At 51.9% G+C, this 21,385-nt stretch overlaps 1 protein-coding gene across 1 annotated transcript in view; it reads left to right on the forward strand.

Annotated features, from left to right (window-relative positions):
• Positions 1 to 17,775, forward strand: part of TGM2 (transglutaminase 2) — a 32,204-nt gene extending 14,429 nt beyond the window's left edge. The window contains exons 5-13 of the mRNA XM_033094946.1: positions 378 to 506; positions 1,507 to 1,684; positions 5,287 to 5,422; positions 6,119 to 6,222; positions 7,677 to 7,919; positions 9,471 to 9,743; positions 13,762 to 13,922; positions 14,963 to 15,099; positions 15,839 to 17,775. Coding sequence (XP_032950837.1) covers positions 378 to 506; positions 1,507 to 1,684; positions 5,287 to 5,422; positions 6,119 to 6,222; positions 7,677 to 7,919; positions 9,471 to 9,743; positions 13,762 to 13,922; positions 14,963 to 15,099; positions 15,839 to 15,989 — 1,512 coding nt within the window. The 3' untranslated portion in view covers positions 15,990 to 17,775. The remainder of the gene's footprint in view (positions 1 to 377; positions 507 to 1,506; positions 1,685 to 5,286; positions 5,423 to 6,118; positions 6,223 to 7,676; positions 7,920 to 9,470; positions 9,744 to 13,761; positions 13,923 to 14,962; positions 15,100 to 15,838) is intronic.
• The last annotated feature ends 3,610 nt before the right edge of the window (positions 17,776 to 21,385 follow it).

The raw sequence follows: 21,385 nt of genomic DNA on the forward strand, positions 1-21,385 counted from the left end.
GGAAGTGGGAGATTTGGCTGAGCAGAAAGGGGAGATGGGGTGAGGGGCAGGGGCAAGGCCTGAGGTGACTCTGAGGGGATGGAAGCCTCGGGGATGCTGAGTTCCCTACTCTGTGGTCTCTCCTCCAAATTCCCAGGACCCCCTAGCCAGGACCCAGATGCAAACACACCCCCTTTCCCTTTCTCACAGTCTTTGTCCCACATTACCCCATCCTGGGCCAGGAGAAGCTGACATCACAGACATGGGGCAGACCCAGCCTGAGGCTCCCTGTCTGGTGTGTGAGACAGAGGAGAGAGGTCCTACAGCTGCTGGGCTTCAAGGCAGGCTTCCTGGAGGAGGTGACCCCCCTCATTTTCCTCTTGTTTCCTCTGACATAGTTTGAAGACGGGATCTTGGACATCTGCCTGATGCTCCTGGACGTCAACCCCAAGTTCCTGAAAAACGGTGGCCGCGACTGCTCCCGCCGCGGCAACCCTGTCTACGTGGGCCGAGTGGTGAGCCGCATGGTGAGTAAGTGGTAGGACCCACCCACCCCACGGGCCCATAACAGGGCACAGTGCGGGGACCCAGGAGATAGATAAGTCTCAGCTAAGAGAGCTTGTATTTAGAAAGACAAGATTTACCCAAATGAGGGTAATACCATGTGATCCCTCAAAGCAATTCATTCATTCATTCATTCATTCATTCAGCAAATATTTATCAAGTGCCGCTATATCCTAGGCACTGGAGAAGCGGCTGGTAGAAGACATGTGTGGTCTCTGACCTCATAGCACTTATGTTGTAGTGGGAGGAGACAGACATTAACCAAAATGTCATGTGAATGGGTGTACTCATAAATCATGGTACAGGCACTGAAGGAACGCAGATGTCCCTAACCTCAATGAGGGGTGGGGGGACCTCCCCAAGTGATAATCCCTGAGTTGGTAGAATAACTAGGAGGAGAAGAGCATTGCAGGCAGAGGCTCCAGGCTGTGCAAAGACCCTGAGGAGGGACCGAATTTGGCAGGTCTGAGGAGCAGAAGTTCTGCCAAGACGGTGGGGCGGAGTGAACAAGGGGAAGCAGGGTGCCAGCGGGGCTGCAGACGTGGGCGGGGGTCAGACCACACAGGCCTTGTGGGCCATGGTCAGGATGCTGGATTATATTCTTGAGGGAATGGGAGTTTTGGGGAGCCACACAATCTGGGCAGGGGCCAGAACTGGTCTTTCTGCGACGCAGATCACACCTTGTCACTCCCCTGCCACCCCATAGACAAACTCACATCTCCAGCATCGCTTTCATGCCCTCTCCACCTCCTCCCTTCCCCTTCTCTGTCCTGCACCCGGCGCTCCTGTCCCAGACACGTGTGATGTACCACAGTCTGCCACACCTTGCTACCCTTGCTTCTGCTTTCCCTCCTCCTGGAACTCCCTTCCCTGCTTTTCACTACCTGCTGAACTCGTGCTCACCCTGGCACAGCCACCACCCTCTCCCCAGACTGGGTCCCTCTGATGTCCTGCTGGTTGCAGGTCAACTGCAATGACGACCAGGGCGTGCTGTACGGGCGCTGGGACAACAATTACAGGGATGGTGTCAACCCCATGTTCTGGATCGGCAGTGTGGACATCCTGAGGCGCTGGAAGAACTTTGGCTGCCAGAATGTCAAGTACGGCCAGTGCTGGGTCTTCGCCGCTGTGGCCTGCACAGGTGAGCGATGTGAGGCGTGCAGGTGGGATGTGAGGAGGGCCTGGAACCTTCTCTCAGCTCTGTGAACCCTGGGAGGGGAGCACAGAGAGCACTGGAGTGGGAATCAAGAGACCCAGGTCTGGTTCTACCTCTGCCACCAATGTATTGTGTGGCCTGGAGTCTGTGGCCGCTCCTCTCTGTTCCTTTTACCAGCAACTATCCATGAGGTGGTTGTTAGGATCAAGGGATGTCATTTTGGGGGGCAGTGTGAGTTCAGGGTTGAGATTATGGGCTTTGGAGCCAGGCACACCTGAGTTAAAATCCCCACTCTTCTACTCACCTGCTCTGTGACCTCGAGTATATGACTTCTTTCTGAACCTCAGTTTCCTCATATGTAAAAGGGGGGACAACGACAGGACCTACCTCCTAGGGTGGGCTCAGCACAGAACTTGGCCCAGTGTAGCTCTTACTAAATATGGCCTATTAATAACTTGATAAGAATCATAGTATCAATGTCAAGAAAGAGAAAGCACTTTCTAAAGTGCAGAGAAGGAAAGGATGAAGCAATTTAAAAGCAAAAGAGGAAAATAAATCTCTAAACTATCTTGAAAATTTGAGCCCAGTGAAAGGTTGAAGGTGGTTTCAGAGCTGCTGATGGTGCTTAGGAGAACGGGTTAGTATCATATACCCATTGGAAACAGAATCAGGAGTCCAGGCCTGAACTCACACCCCAGCTCTGCTTCTTACCAAATCTGTGTGCCTTTGGCTAAATCACTTAACTCCTCTGAGCCTCAGTTCTATTATATATAAAATGGGCACAGTCGTGCCTGTAGCCTGGGGGGGAGGGGTTGTAAAGATTAAATAACATATGTGAAATGTTTAAAATGTTTTAAGGTGCACTTATATTGTGCTGCTGCTTATTATTATTAATTATTATTATTGGGCTCAGGAAATCTAAGAGGCTTATCACAGGTTCCCAGCTTTTCTGACTCCCAGAGACGGAGCCCCAGCGCTGTTCTCCACACTAGCAGGCGGGGTGGAGATAGCTGGGCCCTGGTTCCCAGCTGGACTGTCTCTTCCCCATCACCACTCCACCATAACTTTCTGCCCCCTGTGACCTCTGAATTCCTCTTTCTCATGGAAAGTCCCTTATCCTAGACTTTTCTCTCCGAGGGGCCTAACACGTGTCTGCTCAGAGAACCTCATGGGTTTCCTAGAAAAACCCCGCCATCTGTGGCCTGGGTCCCCAAGCTCCCCTGCAGATGCCTTCTTCACCCTGAGCTGTGACCACTTGCAGGTTTAGCTGCAGATCTTGCCCTCGACTGTCCTCTTCCCGATGTCAGGGCTGATTCAGGGTCCTTGCAGCCTCCTCCCAGGCCTGGCGTGTAATGGAGCCCCAGAAAACTTGGTCAAACAAGGCGCCGTCTGACCCCGTTGGTCCCAGGGTTTCTTCAGCAAGCCAAATGGTGGACTGGTCCATGGACACTGGACTTAGACTGCCTGCTTTGATCCCAGTTCTGTCTCCAAGCCTTGGGCAAGGGAATTGCTGTCTCCAAGCCTCAGTTTCCTTCCCTGTAGAATGGAGACAGTGATGACCCACCTAATTCACAGGAAACTTGTAGGACTCGGAGATATGTCCTTCAGGACGGTCTCTGGTTCAGGTGAGGTTTGGGTTGGGGGTTTCTGAGGGCAGCTGTGACCTCAGCTGGATCCTGGAGCATTTTCTCAATGTCTGTGAGTTGGCCAAGACAGACATTTGCAGTGATGGGCATTGTGACACACTTTGCTGTTCCACCCTGGGCACTGGGCAGACGCGACTGCCCACACCCAGTGCCTCTCTGAATCATCACAATATCCCAACAAGCTGTTATTCTTAGCGCCTCTTAGAGGAGAAAATAGAGGCTCAGACAGGGGAAGTGGCTTGCCCAAGGTCACACAGCTGGTGAGCAGCACAGCTGGGCTTACAACCAGATGTACTTGGTTCTGGGGCAGCTTCCTGGCTTTAGGCTGTGATGATGACGCTTCCTGGGACACCATCCCTGGGACAGGAGTGGTGCCTTGCTCCTTGGGCAGTGGGGACAGGAGGCTGTTGGTATGGCAGGGCGAGGCCTGGGGTTGGGACCCCAACCTTCGCAAAGGGCAGCAGTGAGTCCGGACTCAGGGCACAGGAACCAGGCAAGAGGTAGAGATTCATGGCTGCTCCTTCCTCCCTCCTCCCTGTGCCCACACTTCTGGCCAGAATCCAGGGCCATCTGGGAGGCTCTTGCCCTGGTTGATGGGGGGCAAAGGTCACATCCCTGCCCCTCCCCCTGACTCAGAGACTCAACCTCAGTCAAAACTAAAAGTGAAACAAAAGTCCTATAGGTTACATTTAATAGGGCTCTTTTGTTTCGCTTCTTTTTTTAGATATTTACTTTCTTTATCCAACCCAAAGGGAGAATATGTCAGTTTTACAGTATACATTAAAAAGTACACAAAAAGGTGAGGAAGTAAAAGCACCCATAATTCCATCTGTCAGGAGCACCCAGCGCTGCCATTTGTGCAGGATACATGCCCAGGGTTTTCCTCCTCTCAGTCCGTCCATGTCATTGCTCCTGTTTCTTTTTCACCTGCCATTGCAATACCAGTCCCGTTCCCAGGTACCACTGTGCAAACTACTCTGCAAACCTCACTGTAAGCTGTACTTTGGCATGAATGCAGGGCCTGCCTCATCCACGACGGTGTCCCAACACATCTTATGACACTGCACCTGTACCCTGACCCCATTTCGTAGAAAAAGAAACAAGGCCCAGATAGGAGAAGGGACTGGGCCCTAGGTCACACAGCCGGAAACAGCTGGGGCTTGAATGGAAGATCTCCTGACCTCAGTTCCCTGTTCCACTGTTTGCTCCTCCCTCTGAATCTCTATCATTCCTTCACTCCTTCCCTTCCTCCCTTCCTCCAACTCTCTCGACTTCACCCACACCTTCATCCCATTTGACAAAGTGGTCTGTGCCAGGCCTGTGCTGGGCTCTGGGGATAGAAAATAAGACAGGTCCCTCACTGCTCTTGGATGTTGATGAAAGAACCCTCCCCTGGCTGTACACTGAGAATGATGATGAATCCCTAGACTTACTACCAATGCAAACGTTGGGGCCACCTAACCCTGGTGAAGTGGCTTTCCTGGCGGAGCAACCGGCATATGCCAATGCCCTGTGGCTGGTGGGAGGGTGAAGTGCTGGAGGAAAGGTGAGAAGGCCAATGTGGCCGGAGCAAAGTGCAGGAGGTGGTCAGGGCCTCCACCCTGCAGGGCCCAGGGACCACAGCTGGAGGTCTGGCCTTGACCTCAAGGCCATGGGGCGCCACTGCAGGGTTAGCAGAGGAGTGTTGATGTCAGATTTGCATTTTAGAGTCTTCTTCTGTCAGCTGTGATGTGAGGGGGGCAGAGTGAACATGGGGCGACCAGTAAGGTGGGCACCATTGCCCAGGTGAGGGGATGCCACATACCCTTACCACCTGGACAGTGGGTACAGTGCTCTCTGGGGTACATATGGGCATGTGGAGGCCCAAAGCAGGGCCGATGCCTTGAGATCCTCAGCTCAACCCCTAACCCCTCTCTCCATCGTGCCCCACCCCCACCCCAGTGCTTCGGTGCCTCGGTATCCCTACCCGCGTCGTGACCAACTATAACTCAGCCCACGACCAGAACAGCAACCTGCTCATCGAGTACTTTCGCAACGAGTCTGGGGAGATCCAGGGTAACAAGAGCGAGATGATCTGGTGAGATGAGCCCCAGGGTTTGGAGTCGGGGCCAGTGGGCAGGGTCCCTGGGAGAAGAAACCTGGGAAGACTTCTCATAGGAGGTCACATTGGAGTTGGGCTTAAAAGTTCAACAATATTTGGACCAGGGAAAACAGGCCTCGGGGAGGGTTCTCCAGGCAGGGGGAACAGCATGAGCAAAGACCAAAAGGAGGGCAAGTCAATGCACAGCACATGAAAAAGCATTAGGGAGACTATGTGGTCAGGAGTCTGGAATGTCAGGATAGGAGGTCTGGGCTTCCCGTTGTCACCAAGGCATCACACTGGGAAAGGGACATGCTGACGAACGTGGAACAGGCAATCTGGGGAGAGAGATTGGAGCTGGGGGTTGGGGTGTGATCCAGGCAGGTGATGATGAGACATAAAACACGGCAAGGCCTGTGGGCTGGAAAAGAAGAGGCAGGGCTGAGAAATTAGGAGGTCACATTGGCTAGATTTGAGGAGCCACTGAAAGGGGAGAGAGGTGGGAAAGGCGTCGAGAACGGCTCCCAGGGCAGGAGTGAGCATCTGGCTAGGGCCTACGGGGGAACAGCAAAGAGGAGTGTCAGGGGGACATGCTGAGCTCAGCTTAGGACAAGGCAAGTGTGCATTGTCGGGGGAGGTGACTGAAAGCCTGAGTTTGAGTCCTGGCCAACATTCTGCTTCCTTTCCCGATAGGAACTTCCACTGCTGGGTAGAGTCGTGGATGACCAGGCCGGACCTGCAGCCGGGGTACGAGGGGTGGCAGGCCATCGACCCCACGCCCCAAGAGAAGAGCGAAGGTGGGTACCATGGCCCCCTTACCTGGAAACTGAGGCTCACAGAGCACTCACCCAGAGTCTGTCAGCCAGAGATCGCACGGCTGGCATTCTAACCCAGGGCTGGCTCACTCCCAAGGCCATTGGCTGGTCCACACCGGCGTGCAGGGACCTCGCTGGTAATTTATAATACGCTTCTGTATCGTTTAAAATTCATTCCCGCACATTGTGGAAAACATGAAATAAGGAGAAGCGCAAAGAAAAAAATCAAATGGCATCTTTGTCCTCTCCCTTCAAAAGAAGGATCATTAACAGTCACACAAAGTTTCCAGTAATTTCCAATTATATACTTGTTCATACACGTCTGTAGGTGAGAGAGAGAGAGGCAAGGAGTCGGCAAAATTGGTGAAGCCAAATGATTCCTTTCCCAGAATAATACTTTTAAATTCACAAACTGTAAGACCTAGGGTTACAAACGAAACCAATTACATTGAAATATAGTTATCAAAACATTTTTCAATGTGTTTGTGATATAATAATATATCCTTTACATAACAAGATTTAGTGGTAGAATTAATAAATTGGACAACTTTGTGGTAGAGGTGAGCATAAATGATATCGCCAGTTATCTGTGACAACTATAAAGGGATATGAAAGGACGTATGGTTTTTATGGGGGGGTGAGTCATAGTGCACTTAAGACTTTGTGTCTGCTTTCACAAAGGAAGTACTATCAAAGTACAGTCACAATAAACGTGTAAGTTTTTTTTTCCCATCCAAGTTCATGGACCTCTGAATTCTATTTGCTGCGCCTTGGGGGTCCATGGACGCTGGGTTAAGAACTCTGGCTGCATGTGGACTTTTTTGCTGGCTCTGTCACTTCTCCATATGTCGTTAGCATTTCTCTATCCGGTAGTGTTCTGTGATTTGAATTTTAATTAAGTGTTACTGTGTTCCACTAAATGGATGCACTGTAATATAGCTACCCAGCCTCTAGTCCTCAGCTTTTAAATCTGTGACCGGTTTGAGGCAGTTGTAAACTACACTGAGTATTTGTCTGGCCCTAACTGCCACTCTCCGCATGGGCAGGAAATCAGATAGACACACGGCCTTCTGAAATGCTGGTTCCTCAGTTCCTTAGGAGGCCTTGGGATGATATTCTTCTGTCTCATTTATCACTTACACAACATCTAGTATATGCAAATCCTCATTATGTAAATACAAATATCATCCCCCATGACACTGAGGCTCGGAGAAGTGACACAGCGACCCCAAGGTCACATAGCTAATCAGAGGCAGAGTTGAGGTTTGAACTTTAACAGTTGGGCTGCAGAGTCTCCGTCCTTCATTCTTACCCTATGCGACCTTCCTATATAATTGAAGTCCCTAAATCAAAGGGCTGTACAGTCTCAAGATTTTTTCACCATGTGTGGTTGAACTGCAGAAGGCCTGTCTCTCCTTCCTCCTTCCGCCAACCAGGGGCGTATTGCTGTGGCCCAGTTCCAGTGCGTGCCATCAAGGAGGGTGACCTGAGCACCAAGTACGATGCACCGTTTGTTTTTGCGGAGGTGAACGCCGATGTGGTGAACTGGATCCAGCACAAGGATGGGTCCATGCACAAGTCCATCAACCGCTCCCTGGTCGTGGGGCTGAAGATCAGCACGAAGAGCGTGGGCCGCGACGAGCGGGAGGACATCACCCACAACTACAAGTACCCGGAAGGTAGGGGCACCACGTGCTCAGAGCCTTCCACACTGCCTTGCAGATAAGAAGCCCATTTTGCCAGCCCAGTGGGCGTGTGGGCGTGTGTGTGTGTTTTATTTGGCAGCTTGCGTACAACCAGACCCGTGAGTGACTCTCCATTCTAAGAAATTCCTTAGAAACAGATGCAAACTTACCAAACACACTGGAAGACGGGGGTAGAGCGTTGTTCCTTTAGGAAAAGAATTCTGTATTCCCCCAAAGGATGCCATTTGGTTTTCAAGCCTCAGTTTTTTGGTGGGTTTGACTCAATAAAACGGAAGAGGGTGGCTGTTCCATAGGCGAGGCCTACAACAGAAAGATTAATGATGTCCATGTGTGTATTACCAGAGTGGGACCTTCAGGGGCAGATGGACAATGCCAGACTTTTTTATGGCAACGTATGTGTACTAGAGAGGCTTGGAAATCCTGAGAGGCCATGGAGGAGAGGTTCCTGCAACTTGTGTTTAATTTTGCAGTTATTTCCCATCTAGCTGAGGAAGTGAGCATGCAGGTGAATGAGGAAGGGTTAAATGAAAGAGAAATGGAGCAAGAGAAACTTAAAGAGTAGATGTATTCAGTCAGACACACAGATGAGGCTTCCTTCTGCTACTGAATCGGAAAGGGGGGAAAATCAGTCGGGGAAAATAGGACGTGGCTTATTTTTAAAACTGGACGTGAACACATCCAACAGCCAATACAATTCTAAGCATCTTCTGCGTACCAAGCACAGTGGGGCTCACAGAGATGGCTAAGAAACCATAGCCCCTGCCCACATCCAACCCCCTCTGACTTTCCAGGGCTGACTGGGGATTGGGTGTTAAGTGGCCATGGTCTAGGTGGAAGGATAAAACAGAAGGAAAAGATGCTTTCCATGGCCTCTATAAGGTCTAGAGCTGAGGGTTTGATTGAAGAAATAGATATGTACCTAATCACACTTGGGGGAAAAAAATAAAAGGAGCATAGGTGAGAGGTGAATAGAACATAAAAGTGGGACAGTCATTCCTGCTGGAGAGCTCCACAGGTAGGGAGGGGAGGGAAAGAAATTCACAGAGAAGTAATCTCTGTGCAGGCGAGAAAGTTTATATTGCATCAGTGCTTACTATGCACCAAGCACGGGGTATGACATAAAGATAAGTAAACACAGATAAATAAACACAGTCTTCGTCCTCAAGCAGCTCAAGAGCGTAAGCACATAAACAGAAAACACCTTGGTGAGCTAAAAAAACATGATAGGCTATAGGCTGCTATGAAACTCCAGAAAACACTGTGATACATTCATCATGGGGAAGGAGTGGTCAAGAAGACTTCCTGGAGGAGGGGCCGTATGGGGCTGGGTCTTGAGGGATGTATAGGAGTGCACTTGTGGAAAGTCAAGAAAATATTCTTTCCTCCCCTGGCACAGAAATGTAGAGAAGGTGCTCATTTGGGGCTGATCTGAGTCACCAGGAAAAACCAGCTTGCCCTGCCCCAGTCTCCCTCTCACTGGAATAAGTTCCAGCCATGAAGAAGCTCTCTTTCCTATCCCCACAGGGTCCCCAGAGGAGAGGGAAGCCTTCAGGAGGGCCAACCACCTGAACAAGCTGGCTAATAAAGAGGAGGCGGGGGTGGCCATGCGGATCCGCGTGGGCCAGAGCATGACCATGGGCAGTGACTTTGACGTCTTTGCTCACATCACCAACAGCACCAGCGAGGACCACACCTGCCGCCTCCTGCTCTGTGCTCGCACTGTCAGCTACAACGGGATCCTGGGCCCCGAGTGCGGCACCAAAGAGCTGCTCGATCTTTCCCTGGAGCCCTACGCCGGTAAGGTCCTGCATTCCTGGATTACTTATTGACCGCTGATTGACATGCTAGGTCGTGCCGTGAGCGCTCAACGTGTGCAATGTACCTCACAGACCCTTGCATAGCACTTATTCTGGCTCAGGCCCTGTCCTCACCACTTTATATGTATCAACCCACTTAATTCTTGTAACAAACGTGGGAGGTGGAATCTTGTATTGCCCCCATTTTCCAGATGAGAAGAGTAAGCCCAGGAAGGTGAAGTAACTTCCCCAAGGCCACACAGTTAGGAAGTGACAGGACGGCGACTTGAACCTATATTCTTAGCAACTATACTGTTGTGTCACTTAGTGGGGCAGCACAGAGTCTGGTCTCCCACCCCGCAGCAGACCAAGCCGGTCTTCTGCACCGGAAGCCTGCAGGCGTGAGGAGGGCACAGGGGTCATGGAGCTGGGAGAGGACCTGAGCAGTGCAGTGAGAACATCCTCCGAGGGTCCTGCTGGCTGTGTCACCTGGGCAGAGGGCTGTCTCCCTAAACCTCAATGTCCCCATCAGGTACACGGAAGTCATGACCTGACAATGCAGGACGATCTGGTGGGGAAAAGGCCGTGCACACAGTAGGCATTTAATACCTGGGAACTAGTATGCTAATACACAGAACTGGTGGTGAGGCCCAGGGCAGGGAGGGTTTACAAAACTCTCTGTGTTTACAGAAGCTGTTGGCCCTCCCCTCTCCTCTTGCCTGTCAACCCAGAACTTTTCCTCTTTTTTGTGACCTCTGGCTTGGCCCTTGGCCCCATGGGCTGGCATGTGGGGCACAGCCTTCCAGTCCCTAAGAAGGCCTGTCTGGTTCAGGTGGGGGCCTGCGGTATGGACAGGGTCACCTCCTGGTTTTTCTGTCTCGGGCCCACATGGGCACCCCTGGAGCTACACCTCCAGAGCAGACCCTCTGTTAGGATCTCTGAGCAGGGGCTAAGCCCTGAGGGGCAGCCACTTGACCCCAGGGCTGGGGCCCCAATACTTACAACTGCTGAAAGATGTATTTTGAGGCCAGCCAGACTGGTTTTGAATCTGGCCTCTACCATGTCTTAAAGGTATAACCTTGGGCAGGGTGAACATGCTCTCTGAGCCTCAAATCAGACTTGTCCATTAAATGGGACAACATCACACCCACCTAATGGGCCCTCGTGAGGACCGAAGAAGAAGACGTGTCCTTGGGGAATGTTTAGAAAGTGTAACCTGGTGCCTGGACGTGTTGGAGCTCTTCAGTCCTTGCTGAGCAGAAGTACAAAGAGGCATGGGGAAACTGAGAAGCTCCACGGACCTTTCCTGAACACTTACTGTGCTAAACAGCGGACTCAGTGCTGGGCTTAGTGGTGCCTGAGTCCCTGCCAACCTTGGTGGCTTGGAAGGACCCAGCTCACACCTCTGCATCCAGGCCCCACGTACCAGGGGCAGGGGTCCATCCCTGAAGGTGTGTAAGATGGTCAGGGCACCCAAGTTCTACCTCCAGCAATTCCGTCAACAGGCTCTGGGTTCCTGGATCTTTCTCCTCTCCATCCCAGGCCTCAGGTTCCCCATTTGTACCAAGGCTGGATCATCTTTGCAGAGCCCTTGCAGCAGCCTCTTCATGTGAATGCCCGTATGTCAGTTCCTTCTCATGCTCAGGCCTGCTTCAAAGAGAGGAAGTGTCCTTCTTGGAATGTGTGGCATGAAGTGAAGTTCAGCTTGGGCCAGTGATGCCAGAATAACTTTCTCCCAGGCCACTGTTCAGTCGCTCTTTGCCTCCCAGATACCATCGGGTCCCTGGAGCATTGTTCTGTGTTCACAACAAAGGGGGTCCCTCCTGCTGTGTCATCGACCCACAAGGGACGCAGCCTACAAGGAGAGGGCAGAAGTCCTCCCGTGTGCTACCCTCAGGTTGTAAGGCAGAGCTAGTCCGGAGTGACCTATTGTAGCCTCCAATGCCAAGCTCAACCTGAGATAACCCTAGGAAACTCCACACTTTACCTAAATTGCTTGTTAATCTTTGATGACAAAGGTCTGGGGGATTTCTGTGTGCTGATGACAGGAAGCCAGGCCTAGGACAGCTGAATAGAATGCAGTAGCCTCCACCCCTGCCTCCTTGCTCTGCTGCTTCTCTCCCTTCCCTTTCCTGCCCCCACCCTTTCTCTCCTCCCTCACCCCTCCAGGTGGGTCACTGGGAATGCAGCCAGCATGGCCTTGGGGATCACACCCACCGCACCTTCCAGAACAGGGCAAATCATCTAAAGAATGACTGTACATGTTTCCTCCTCTCAGCCAGCATGTGGCCCAAGGCCAAAGTCGTGGTCCCTGGCCGGCAGAAAGCATTTCTCAAAGGCCCAGCCCCACCCTGGTTCAGCCTTCTGGAAAAGTCAACACTTAGTGCCAGGGCCATGTCCTCCAAACTCCTCGAGGACAATGTTTTCTTTCTTTTCCTGTGGAGCAGATCAGAGTTTCCACTCTGCCACACCAGGCCCTGACCCAGGAATTTTCACTCCTTTTTGTCCCTTTTGGCAGAAGGTTTGGTTTTCTTCCCCCCACGTCATCTGGTCACAGATCCACCCTGGGAATGAATGGCAGTAGGGCTGGGCACACAAGTGCAGCATTTTCCAAAGGGTGGGACGTGGACCATCAGTTCCCCCCCTCCTCCGCCCCAGGACCTAGACCTTGACTCACATGGTGAGAAAGTGACTCTCAGTCCTCGCCGTCCTTCAGATGACCTCGTGGGGAGCAGCTGCGTGGGTGTTCGTGGGTCTTAGCATCCCTAACCCTTGCTAATCTCCCTGTTTAACAGCAGGCTCTGGTCTCAAAGTCAGAACCCTCAGCAGGCAAGCCTCTCACCGAATTGAATAAGCATGACTTTGCTTGTATCAATTTTCACCAGTTACCTCCTATTTATGGTAAATGAGACTAGTTTGCTGCAAATAATGATGAAAAAAAATCTCCCGAAACAACCAAGGTTGAAAAGTATAAAATGAGGGGACTGAAAGAAAAATGATGAGCAAGTAACGAGGATAAACTCAGAGGCGTGAACAGGCAGGCGGCGGGCTAGGAGTTTGGGAAACGTTGGTCTGGTGGGGGTAGGGAGAGGACAGATGGCAGAGAAAGAGCCAACAGCATCTCCCGTCATGGCACTGGGACAATGTCAAGAGATTGGCTGGGCTCCAGGGATGCTAAAGACCGTCTCTCTAGGGCTCTTGTTTGACAGGGGAGGCTAAAGAGCAGAGGGATTTGCCCAAGTTTCTTTGTGACCAAGGGACACGCAGGGCCTGGCACAGGCCTGCAGATTCTCAGTCCTGTGCTCTTTTCACTGCTCCTTCCTGCCTCCTACAGGAAGGCAGAAAGATCCCTGGTGCCTCCGGATCTCAGTGTTCTTGTCAGAAAAATGGGTCTAAACATCACGTTGCATTTCTCTGTAGTGGGCAGGGTGGGTCCTGTTGCCTTTTTTCTCACTTCCCTATCACTGTGTGGCTTTTGCTCTGAAATGACCTCTGCTCTCAGTGTTGCCAGAGTTCAGGGTGCCGATGGTCTGGGGAAATAAAACAGAGGGGGAACTGGAGAAACAGGGGAGGGGGGTCATCTTCCCAGGCTCACACAGCCAGTCAGTGGCCAAGCAGGGCCAGGTCTCCTGATCTGAGCATTTACTGGCAGAAGTGTTTCTTCATCTGTAAAATGGGTACAATCTTGCCAACTTTAAGAGGTGGGGGAAACTGCGGTCCTGAGGGTGGAATGACTTGCCCAACATCAGCAGTTGTCAAAGGGTGGAGGCAAGATTAGAACCCGGGCCTGCTGGTGTTCCAGCATTTCCCCTACCAGCTATTCTGCCTCCCTTCCTGTTCCTCTCTGGGAAGCCTGGAGCTGAGGCAGGTGGGGGAATGGCCTGGCGTCTGCCCAGCCGTTCACCAGCTGTGTGAGCTCCAGCACATTCCCTCCCCTCTCTGCAGCTGGTGGAGCCGCCAGAGGAGAGGTGGGGGCCGTGAGTCAGACATTATGTGTACTCTCCCCTTCCTGCCTGCAGAGAAGAGCATTCCCCTTCGAATCCTCTATGAGAAGTACCGTGACTGCCTGACAGAGTCGAACCTCATCAAGGTCCGGGGCCTCCTCATTGAGCCGGCTGCCAACAGCTACCTGCTGGCCGAGAGGGACATCTATCTGGAGAATCCAGAAATCAAGATCCGGGTAAGGGGCAGACTGGGCAGGGTGGGGGGCAGGGCGCGGGCCCAGGACAAGCCCAGGACTGGGAAGGGGCAAGCCCCATGCACACACCTGCATCCTTGCACCCTCAAGATCTTTGGTGTCTCAGGGAGCCTCCAATTTTGGCTTCACCAAAGAAAAGCATCATGAAGCCAAAAGAATTCTTAGAGACTCATCGTCTCTAAGAATGAATCCTAGAATCTCAGAGCAGTAGGATTATGGAATTTAGGGATCTTGGCATCATGACCCTTAAAAGCTCACCTCCTAAGGCTAGATTCTCAGAGCCCGGGGCCCTGGTAGGACAGGGAGGGTGGAGGAGTTAATGGCACAGACTCTGGAGTCTGACTGCCTGGGCATGTTACTTTGCCCCTCTGGGCCTCAGTTTATTCAAAATGGGTATTTAACAGATTAAATGTGCATTCACAAGAAGCATATAGAACAATAGCCAGTGCATTATAAAGTCTGATAAAAGCTATTATCACTGTCACCACCATCATCATTGTAGTGATTCACGTCAAGGAGCCTCAGCCCCAGAATCCTAAATGCAGCATTTACAAATAAATGGTGAAGAGTGGAGGGAGATGGAATGAGCACGGTGTGCAACACTCTGCTAGGAGTTTGCACATTTTAGCTCAGTAATCCCCATGAGGAGCCTGCGGTCAGGCATTTCTCTCCCATGAAGAAACTAAGACTCAGAGAGGGTAGGGACTTTCCCAGGGTTACACAGTGAGAAAAGGGTAGAAATCAGCTGGCTTCAAAGCCTGTGATCTTTCCACTCCAGACTCCAGAACAACAAAGGTACTTTATACCCCCTCTGGGTTGCATGGAGCCTCACTGCAGCTCCATGAGGAAACTGAGGCACAGAGGCAGAGAGTGGCAGAGTGGACATGGCTTTGTTCAGCAAACATTAGGCCAAATTGCAGCAAATACAGAGATGACACAGCCAGGACCCTGCCTGCCTTTGTGGGGCTCTGGGCCCCCTCCCTCACTGCTGCCCCTGACATCTGCCCCTTGCCCTCTCCCAGGTCCTGGGAGAGCCCAAGAAGAATCGCAAGCTGGTGGCTGAGGTGTCCCTGCGGAACCCACTCACCATGGCCCTGGAAGGTTGTACCTTCACCGTGGAGGGGGCCGGCCTGACCGAGGAGCAGAAGACCGTGGAGATGTAAGTGCTGGTCACTGCAGCCCGGGGACCTGGGAGCAGAGGGCAGACGCTAATGGAGGGAGGGGCTGCCCTTAGGCACCAAAGGCCCTCGGGTGACCCCTCCTCTCGTCTCCCACACACCCACCCACACACCTGCCCAGTGTCCCCCCGTGTCCCTTCCTAAACATTCTCAGGGCAGAGTTTGCACCTTCAAATCCTCTCAACGCCCCACCACATTAGCTGCGTTCCACGCATGTGCCTTCACAAACCTGAACACTGACACATTCGATCACTAAGCACCCGCCCTGCCACACGTGTCCTCACATAAACGTGGGCACCTGCACCCTGATTGTCTACAGGTGTGCACGGAACATATCTACAGATATACACATAGACAAACATACACACTCCTTAACTGTTACTTTTTTTATTGTAATGTAACTTACATACAGGAAAGAACACAAATCACACGTGTACCTCTCAATACCTTTTCACACAGGGTCACCTGAGCACACCCACTCTTACACCCAAGCACACCTTCACTTCTATGTGGGGGCGCACACTCACGAGCCCCTCTCCACATCAGAGGGCAGGTTGCCCAGGACCTCGGAGAGTGGTCACTGGGCCCATTTTATTCTTGTCGGCATTAAGCTGTACATCGTGCTAAGTTCTCAGCAGTCAGGCGTCATCCTGGCCTGACTCCATCATGAGGACCCGCCCTGGGCCCTTCTGCTCATCCTCTTCCTCTCTCTCTCCACAGCCCACACCCCGTGGAGGGGGGGCAGGAAGCCAAGGTGAGGGTGGACCTGCTGCCGCTCCACGTGGGCCGCCACAAGCTGGTGGTGAACTTCGAGAGTGACAAGCTAAAGTCTGTGAAGGGCTTCCGGAATGTCATCATTGGCCCCCCCTAAGGGACTCCCGTGCCCAGCCCCACCTCAGCCAACTGAGAGCCCAGAACTTGACCCCCAATCTTTATCCCAAATTAACGAGCAGCATTTGCCCCTCTTTGGGCCCAGACCCCAGGTCAGGGGTGGGCTGCCTGGGAGGGCGGGGGTGCTATTTGGAATATAATGTACTTCTGGCCCATCTTGTCCCCCGAGCTTGGTTCCCAACCCCCCTTACCTGTAAGGAATGTTCTGGACCTCCACATGGAGGCTTGACCTTGGCTGACTGGGCCTGGGGAGGTGGAAAGGGACCCACTCCCCCCTTTCCAGCCCAGATGCCACTTGGAAAGCTACTGACGACCCGCCATATTGTCTGAACTACTCCATAGTCCCGTGGAGCAAGCAAAAAAGAAACAGTGTGTCCATTGGCTGAGTCAAGGAACTCAACACCCCATCATGCCCTGTACCCCTGCCCCAGACTGTGCCCAGGCCTCAGGGGCCCTTGGGATAGACAGAGCAGGTGGGGAATGGGAGGGTCGCAGGTATAGGCCAGGCTTAAACTTCTCCCACGTCCAGAAGCTCTGGCCCACAGTCCCCTACCCTTCTCATTATTGTGAGGCACTTACTATGTGCCAGGTGCTTCCTGTAGTTGCTGGTGCTCACGCGGCCACCAACCTATTTAATCACAACAGGAATCTGCAGAGTGGGAGCTGCTTTCACAATGAGGAGACTGAGTCCTGGCGAAAGGCAGTGGCTCATTTCCCACCGGCCAGCTCGTGGATATTTGCAAGGCTGGGTATGGGGAAGGCATGGGAACAGAGTCTGGGCCTTCTGACTCCAAGTCCAGTGTCCTATTCATGACACCCGCTCTGACCTGAGAATGTCAGAGAGGCCATCTGGGACCTGATCAAAAAGGATCCAGTTGCGGTGAGAAGGTGGGAAGGGATTGCAGGGGTCAAAGCACTAGGTTGGAGCCCCCAGACCGGCCAGCCACTGCCTTCTCCTCTCTGGGCCTCGGGGTCCTCTTGATCAATGGAGTGGTTCAACCAGTTCATCTCTAAGGCCCTCTCAGCTCTACAATTCTGATGCTTTGGATGACCAAGCCTTGCAAATGACAGCGAGTCCTGCTCCCTGGCTCCACAGAGCCTTAGGCCACAGACCCAGGATGTTTCTGAGAGTGAAACCATGACCAGGACCACCATTCTGCCCCAGCCCAGCCAGGTCCCCCATCTTCCTCCAGACCCCAGTTCTAGGGAGAAAGAACCCCGGAGGTAGCTGTCCTCCCCGCGAGCCTACCCACCGCGATGCCTACACTTCACAAGTGCCTTAGCTGCCTGCGCTGGCCACTGACCAACAAGGTTGGCACCTCATCCACTCACTCTTTGCAGGACCGGGGCCCTGGACCACAGCCCTTGCCCCTCAGTAAGCTTGGGGAGCCCAGGAGTTCTCATCTCTGACTTTACCCTCCACACTCTGCATGTGACTACGCCGCCCTCATTCTGGAAGAGGGAAAAAGGGAGTATTCTCTACCTGGGGTGGGGTCACGGCCTCCAGGGCCACCCAAAGCCTGGAGAGGGACCTGGGGAAAGTCATCCTGACGCACTTAGAACTTTCTGCTTTGCACAGGGAAGAATCACAAAATGAGCCGACACGTATGTCCTCTATGAATATTGCTCTATTTCTCTATGGTTTTGTAAATGCTTTGGGGTTCCAAGCAGACAGTAGATATGCTTTTGAGCCACAAGTAGTGAGCACTGAAATAAAAGAGTTTATTTTTCACATTCAAACAAGGTCTGGCCTGGTCCTGTTCATACCTTTGAGGAGGGTGGGTGGGGAGCTCATTCTCATTGCCACCTCCTGCCTAAGAGCCTTCCCCCAGCCTCAGCCCCTCCCCCAGGTCTAAACTTGACTGGCATTCAGGGCCCTACACAGTCTGGTTCCATCTCTAGCTTCTTCCTTGAACAAACCATGTTTGGGCCACAATGAACTTCCTGTATCCCACCAAATACCCTGTGCACTTGTCAACCTCTTAGCTTTTGCATGTGTAGTTCCCTGGGCCTAGAATGCCCTTCTTCCTTACCCGTCTTGTGAACTCCTATTCAGCCTATAATCTTAACGGGAATGTCACTTCTTCTGTGAAGCCTTCCCAGATTTCTTCTCAGGCCCCCACAGGCCTGGAACATGGATCAACTGAAACATTTATCAGTGAAGTTCCATGTTGGTATATCTGTCCCACTCATCATCCTATCTGAAGTCCTCAAGGGCAGGGACAATTTCTTAAATAGACACTAATAAATAAGACTTTGAAATGTGGTGTATATTTATACTGACAGCCCATCTCACTTCAGACGAGCTGCATTTCAGTGCTTAATAATCACAGGTGGCTACTGGCTATTGTACTGGCCAGTGCCACATCTAGACTGTGATTCCAGAAGTGCGGGGATTTGGTCCTTCACCTCATTCCCCACCGACAAGACACTGACAGTGTTTGTTGACTGAATAGAGGATAGAAGATAGTCTGTGGTCCTCGGGAAACTCATGTTGAAAAACATGACATGCACCTAAAAAATGAATCAAAATGAACACTCATCGTATTTTCTGGGTACTGATTGCTCCTATTCCTTGATTAATCAATTGGTGACCCACTAGAAAACAGAAATCACTGGGCTATTTCAGGGGGAGAGGGAGTTCAAAAGGAAATTTATTCCAAAGGCATCTGAAAGGCGGGATGGGCAAAAGGAGGAGGGTCACCCAGAAATCGGACAGGAGCTGCCACGCTAGACAGGAGCCCACGAGCCAGTGCTCACCACCTAGCTGCTGGAGGCACTGTCACTGCAGCCCTGGAACCAACAGAGCTGCTGGAATCTACAAAGCCTGCTGAAATTGGCTGTGGCAGGAGCCAGAGGCAGGCTGCATCTCTCATCCTCCGGTCTTCTCCCCACTGGTATACCCTAATCAGAAAATAGCAAGCAAGGGGCTCTGGAAAATATTATTTCCAGCCCCCTGAAAACAGATGACTAGGCAATTGTGGGGGTGGGCGGTGGAGTGGAATAGCTGATACCTCATTGCTCCCTCTACTAAGAACGCCCTTACCATCGTCTCCACCTAAGGAACTCTTACGTAGCCTTCCAAACCCTGCTCCAAGGAAGCCTCTTCTGTGCAGCCTTCCTGGATTGCAGCCAACTGCTTCAATCTCTGGTTCCCTTTGCCATATAGTAGAAAGCCCTTTAAAATGCTCAGCAGCCTGAGTTAGGGACAGCTGTTTGTATGTCTGCCACAAGTTCTAGAGCATCCTGAGAACAGGGTCAGGGCACATCCCCCAAGTGGACTCAAGACTGCCAAGCCTGGCTGCTGGGCCTGACTGCCTCCACTCTGAAGGGCAGGGGCAGGGCTGCCCAGCCAGGTCTGCCAATGCTAGATAGATTCAGAGGCTTCTCCTGACTAGCCCCTATGCCTACCCCACCCCTGGGAACCCACTAGCCAGGAACCCAGAAAGGAGAAATGCCCTGCTGGTCACATAGGCCCATTTTACAGATGGAGAAAATGAGCCTGAGATCCTGCTCCCCAAATCAGATGTGAGGGCTGAGTCTGCGTCCTTACAGTACAGTCCCTTTGTGCGCTGCTACATGGCAGCTCAGTGCTGCTGGCCCCCATCCAAGACCAACTCACGGTGCTGGTATCAGGGGCCTTGGCACGAGTCAAACAGACCTAGAATCGACAAGTTCTCAACTTCTCTGTGCCTCCACTTCCTTACGTGTTGAATGAGGATGACATGACGTCTCCTTTCACGATCAGTGTGCAGGTTCAATAAAACAGTGCACATAAAACACCGAGCTGCTCCTGTCACATTGTAATCATAATAACCAACGTTACTCCAGGTCAGGACGCTTCATGTGCATTGAGTTATTTACAAACAACTCTATCGTGTTATTTCCCACATTTTATAGGTTTTATTGCAGAGCTGGGACTTGAATCCAGGTAGCCTGCCCTCCCCAGGGTATAGCCTAGCCCAGAAGAGGCCTGATTCTACCCTGAGCCCTCCCCTCCCATATTGTTCCAGATGCGTGGGGCCGAGGTCTCCACACCAGCCCTGATGGCCCTCATGGGGTGGAGGCTCTGATCGGGTCCATGGTCCCACCCCTAAAATTCCTCTCCTCTCTAGTAGCTGCTCTTGTTTGCCTAGGATGCCTGCTAACTCACCCTTTGGCCTCAAGCCAAGCCCAGAATAACAGAATGTGATAGAATCTAAGAAGGAGGGGCTGAGGGTAGAGGGCCAAGCAGGGGTCCCCTGGAAGCACGTGCATCTTGGGTTCAGGACTGGGTCAGCCCCCTGTCCCGGCCTCCCCGCTCCCTCCCCACCCTGACAGATCTGGACAGAGACACAAACACACGTGCTGGGGCACCATGAAGCCCTGTGTTCTGTTTCAAGAGCCAAAATCCAAAGTGACCCATTAAAAGTAGAAGTGATTAAAAAAACAAAAACGTGATGATGCATCCAGCCTTGAGAAAACAGGGTCTATAATGACACACGACACAGTGAATCTCACAGACCTAAAGTTGAGCAAAAGAAGCAGACATGAGACTATCACTGACAATTCCACTCACCTGAAGTTCACGAACAGGCAGAACCCATCTGTGTGTTAGAAGTGGAGACGCCGGGGTGGCCGGTTAGCTCAGTGGGTTAGAGCACGATGCTCGGAACACCAGGGTCTCCAGTTCAATCCCCACATGGGCCAGTGTGAACTGCGTCCTCCACAACTAGATTGAAACAACTGTTTGACTTGGAACTGATGGGTCCTGGAAAAACACACTTAGAAAGAAATAAATGAATAAAAATTGAAGTTGAGACCCTGTTTTCCCTGGCCAGGGAGAGACTGGACTGGCATGGTTTCAATGCTGGGTAAACAGGTACATTCAGCCTGTGAACATGTGCCAACTGCATACATACAATGGTTCTCTTCTCGAATGTTATGGTTTGCCTCAATAAAATTGCAAAAAGTTCAGTACTCAGAGGTTCTAAAATTAAGTCCAAAGAGGGATGGGGTTTCTCTCCATTTCTTCTTCCAGGGAGCTGGGACACCAGTAGGATATACCTCCAGGGATACTGTGAGGCTTAAACAAGATGATTATGTAAATACAGGACCGTAAGGGCAGGGATTTTGTGTCTCATTTGCTATGAACAGTGAGAGGCACGTCAGTAGCAATAAATATGTCCAATGAATGAACATACAGCTATTTTAGGACCTCAGCTAATCCTCAGAACAGGCCATAGAGAGGATCATCTCATTTCCCAAACGGGAAAACTAAGGTTCACAGATGTAAGACAGTTCACTCACCGCACCTAGCCAGCTGATAAGCCGAACAGGAGTTGGAATCCAGTTGACTCTCTCCCATGGCATCCCGCAGAAGGGATGTCCTCGAAT

The sequence above is a fragment of the Rhinolophus ferrumequinum genome, chromosome 23, assembly GCF_004115265.2.
Source record: "Rhinolophus ferrumequinum isolate MPI-CBG mRhiFer1 chromosome 23, mRhiFer1_v1.p, whole genome shotgun sequence".
In the NCBI taxonomy this organism is placed as follows: Eukaryota; Metazoa; Chordata; class Mammalia; order Chiroptera; family Rhinolophidae; genus Rhinolophus; species Rhinolophus ferrumequinum.